This window comes from Octopus bimaculoides, chromosome 6, assembly GCF_001194135.2.
Source record: "Octopus bimaculoides isolate UCB-OBI-ISO-001 chromosome 6, ASM119413v2, whole genome shotgun sequence".
Classification (NCBI taxonomy): Eukaryota; Metazoa; Mollusca; class Cephalopoda; order Octopoda; family Octopodidae; genus Octopus; species Octopus bimaculoides.
Window position 1 is genome coordinate 76,384,940 of NC_068986.1, and position 4,830 is coordinate 76,389,769.

The 4,830-nt window shown below is 35.4% G+C and overlaps 1 protein-coding gene across 1 annotated transcript in view; it reads left to right on the forward strand.

Moving 5' to 3' along the window:
* Positions 1 to 4,830, forward strand: part of LOC106871483 (telomerase-binding protein EST1A) — a 90,643-nt gene that overhangs the window by 72,737 nt on the left and 13,076 nt on the right. The window contains exon 19 of the mRNA XM_052968878.1: positions 3,562 to 3,712. Within this exon, the coding sequence (XP_052824838.1) occupies positions 3,562 to 3,712 (151 nt within the window). The remainder of the gene's footprint in view (positions 1 to 3,561; positions 3,713 to 4,830) is intronic.

A 4,830-nucleotide genomic window follows, 5' to 3' on the forward strand; every position in this document is an offset into this window, starting at 1 on the left:
ATAGACTTGTGGCTGGTGACGAAAAATGGATCTTCTATTGAAATGTTAAATGTTGTAAGCAGTCGCTTGGTAAAAGGGAAAAAGCTCAACCACAACCGAGAAGGGAACTTCTATCTGGTGGGATTGCAAAGGAGTAATTCACTTTGAATTGTTACCACCTAATGCAACAATCAATGCTCAAGTCTACTGTCAGCAATTAGAATGTTTGAACTAAGCTTAAGAAGAAAAAAACCCGCTTTAGTGAATCAAAAAGTAGTGATGTTTCATCAGGACAATGTGTGACCCCACACTGCAAAGATCACATCACAGAAGATCGGGGAGCTTGGATGGGAAAAAATTCCTCATCCACCTTATTCTCCCGACCTTGCTCCTTCAGACTACCATTTGTTTTGTAGTTTACAGAATCATTTGGGGACATAACTTTTGCAAGCCAGGAGGAGGTCGAAACTGAAATTTCAGAGCTCTTCTGTTTGAAACCAAAGAGTTTTACATTGATGGGATTAACAAGCTTGTAAATAGATGGAAGGAAGTCATAGATAATCAGGGAAAGTACATTGATGATTAAATTTCAATTAAATATAACATTTGATCACTTGTTTTCTTTATTCAAAATTCGGACAGAACTTATGGGATGACCTGATATTTATTGTGCAACCATTACATATAAGATGGTATTTATTTGTAGAAGTTGCCAGTTGTACCTCACCCCACCCCATCCCCTACTTTTCAACACCTCAACAGCTGTATTAATTTTCTCCTTAAACACAGAACCAAAAGTTATATGTAAGGTTTAGTTCCCTTAAGAAAATTCTCTTCCTACTAATTATAGACACTCTCTATCTTCATTCACCAAGCCAACAGTTGGCTTTGGATAAGACTTTTCTTTCTTGTACACATTGATAATGCTTTTTATTACAAAAAAAAAGGGCCTAGAATTCTAGAATTTCAATTTCAGTTATTTTTATTCACATATGTGAGAAAAACTACAAAATGCCAGAGCTAGTAAAAGATGACCATTAAAACCTGTATTCATAGTTCATACTATGTTATAATTTAATTAGGAAGGAATGCAATGGCCAAGTGCCAAAAATTGGTTCATGGACATCAAGTTTAATAATAATAATGAAGGTTTCAAAATTTGGCGCAATGCCAGCAATTTTAAGTTAGAGGCTAAATTGATTACATCACCCCCATTGTTCCACTGGTACTTATTTTATCAACCCCAAAAGATAAAAGTTAAAGTTGATCTCGACAGAATTTGAACTCAGAACATAAGGAGCTAGAAGAAATGTCACTAAGCATTTTGTCCTATTCAACAATGGTTCTGCCAGATAATGATAATTCTTTCTAATTTTGGCCATTACTGGACTAGTACTCGTTTAATCAACCCCAAAAGAATAAAAGGCAAAGTTAACCTTGGTGGGATTTGAAATAGTTCTTTGAAATCATGATGATTATTATTATTATTATTATTTCTTTCTACAATAGGCACAAGGCCTGATTGATGGGAAAGGAATTAGTCAATTACATTGACCATAGTACTTGACTGGTACTTATTTTATTGACCCCAAGAGGATGAAAGGCAAAGTTGATCCTTGCAGGATTTGAACTCAGAACATAAAGATGGACAAAATGCTTAGTGGCATTTTTTTCCGACATGCTAATGATACTGCCACTTTGCCACCTTAAAAATAATAATCTTTTCTACTCTGGGCACAAGACCCAAAATTTTGGTGGGGAGGGATTTAGTTGATTGCGTCAACTCCTAATGCTTGACAATTACAAATTTCATCAACCCCAAAAAATGAAAGGCAAAGTCGACCTTGGCAGCATTTGAACTCAGAACGTAAAGACAGATGAAATGCTGCTGAGCATTTTGTCTGGCATGTTAACGATTATGCTTGCTTACCACCTTAATAATAATAATAATAATAATAATAATAATAATGGTTTCAAATTTTGGCACAAGGCCAACAAGTTTTGGGGAGGAGGCTAGTTGATTACATCGACCTTGGTGCTTAATTGGTACTTATTTTATCAACCTCAAAAGGATGGAAGGTAAAGTCCACATTGGCAGAATTTGAACTCAGGACATAAAGACAGATGAAATGCCACTGTGCATTTTGTTTGGCATGCTAATGATTCTGCCAGCATAGTGCCATAATAATAATAATAATAATAATAATAATAATAATAGGCTCACCATCCCTACAGGAAGTGCAAAAAATCTTGTTAACTGGAACAACTCGTACTGAGAAGAGCATTATTGCTGTGAAAACAACATCCATTCATGAATTTATTTATTTATTAATTTTTTTTTAAATACATATTTTACCTGTGAATTTGCGTGTGTAAACTGGGAATGCATACAATGAGCTTCTCTGCCCTAGGTGTATGGAAAACACTCGGTGAGAAATGGAAGAAAATTTGAAGGAAGAAAAAAAAAAGATAATAATAATAATAAAGAGGATGCAAAACAAAAAAAATACAATCTCTTAAAATTTGAAATTGCAAGAATTTGGAGTATGAAAACTGTAAAGGTCGTGCCTGTAATAATTGGTGTGTTATGGACTGTAAGTAAAGATATTGACAAATGGTTGAAGGAGATTGGAATAGAATGTCCTGTAGAGCTCCTACTAAAAGTTTGCCTCTTAGGGACAGTAAAAATTATCAGGAGGGTTTTAAGTATTTGAAAGACTATTGAAAGCTTGTGGATATCTAAGGTTATAGGTAATAATCTGTTGTTGTTGTTGGCACTCCGTCGCTTACGACGTCAAGGGTTCCAGTTGATCCGATCAACGGAACAGCCTGCTCGTGAAATTAACATGCAAGTGGTTGAGCACTCCACAGACACGTGTACCCTTAACGTAGTTCTCGGGGATATTCAGCGTGACACAGTGTGACAAGGCTGACCCTTTGAATTACAGGCACAACAGAAAAAGGAAGTAAGAGTGAGAGAAAGTTGTGGTGAAAGAGTACAGCAGGGTTCGCCACCATCCCCTGCCGGAGCCTCGTGGAGCTTTAGGTGTTTTCACTCAATAAACAGTCACAACGCCCGGTCTGGGAATCGAAACCGCGATCCTATGATTGCAAGTCCGCTGCCCTAAACACTGGGCCATTGCGCCTCTACTAGGTAATAATCTACTACCCACATAAATCCTGCTTGGAATAAGAACAAACCTGAGCCAAATCATCTATAATAATAATAATAATAATAATAATAATAATAATAATCAAAATATAATAATCAGTAATGTATAATTTTGTTGCTACCATTTCTTTAATAATCTTTTATTATTATTATTCCCAATCCAAATTTCTCACTTTTTTGATTTTTATGTATAACCCATGCCTCACTGTCTTTCAGTTATTTTCATTTTTGTTTTTAGTTTGAGCTGCAGCTAAAGAAACAAACACATCTTCATTTTGAGTCTGAATTATGTATTTCATTGAAGCTAATCTTGAATTTTCAAATTTTGTGGTTAACCTGTCATTTTATTTTTTTCTTTCATTTTCATCTCCAATGTCAATGTCCTCATAATTAAAGTGTATTCATTTCAGGCTCTCTTACGCAAACAGAGAAACTGTTGTATTGAGATTGAAATCCAGCCAGTATACCTTATACCAGATACCAACTGCTTCATTGATCATCTGCTTGGTTTACAGAAACTAATTTTCAGTGAAAATTACACTATCTCTGTTCCACTAATTGGTGAGTATGTGCTGTACCGTTACAGCCAGTTGTTACATAAATACTAGTTGTTTATTTACTGTAAAATTAAACAACCAATGAATTTGATTAAAAGTGCCTTCCCTTTCCTTCTGAAATCTGAAATTTAAAACATGAATGAAGATGAAATATATAGCTTAACAGCACAATTTAATTCGTTAGAGCACAAAACTAGTTTCGCTTTATGAATGTACTTGTTTGTTTTACATTTGTCCCGTGTTCATCATCATCAGTGTTTTACATTCACTTATCTATGCTGATATGGGTTGGACAATTTTTCTGAGGCAATGTTTTATGGCCACACAGCTTGCCTGTTGCTAGCTTTTTAATCACCTGTTTGAACATGCAAGGAACCCAGTGTACATGCAACATATTCTCTATACTGTAATTAAAGGTGATCTTTCAGTGAATTTGATCTCTTGTAAAAGTGATCCTAACTAAATGGATTAGTCTTTAACATATGTAATGTTATAGTTTTTATGCTATTGTTTATAATGAGATATTTGCTGTACTGATCTACCCTAACACTGCTAGAATGTTTTACTATTGGTCATAGGCACTGGCGTGGCTGTGGTAAAAAGTGTGCTTCCCAACCACATGGTTCTGGGTTCAGTACCAACTGCATGGCATGACACCTTGGGCAAGCATCCTCTACTATAGCCATAGGTCAACTAAAGCTTTGTGAGTGGATTTGGTAGACAGAAAATGAAAGAAGTCCATTGTGTGTGAATGTTTCATTTATAAATTTTTATGCACCATGTGCTCTGTTTTTGGCGCAAAACAAAACCAGTTGCACACTCAGAGACTAACATGAACAGTCACGGATTTAAACTGGTGGTCCACACTGACGAGGCTCAGAGTTAAATACCCAAAAGCCGAAACCTGGTTTGTGGATATCCCTAATTGCATAATATTTTTATTTGTGCTGTTAAATGTTTTAATTCTTTCTGTTTCCCTCGCATACTGTTTTTCTCTGTTATATTGGTGCGCTACGGTGGATTAATTTAAGACTTAGCTCTTATTTCTAGCAGGTAGATGCTTATTAAGCATCATTACGCTTCGTGCAAATTTATAATTCATAGCTGTTTAAAGCTATTATA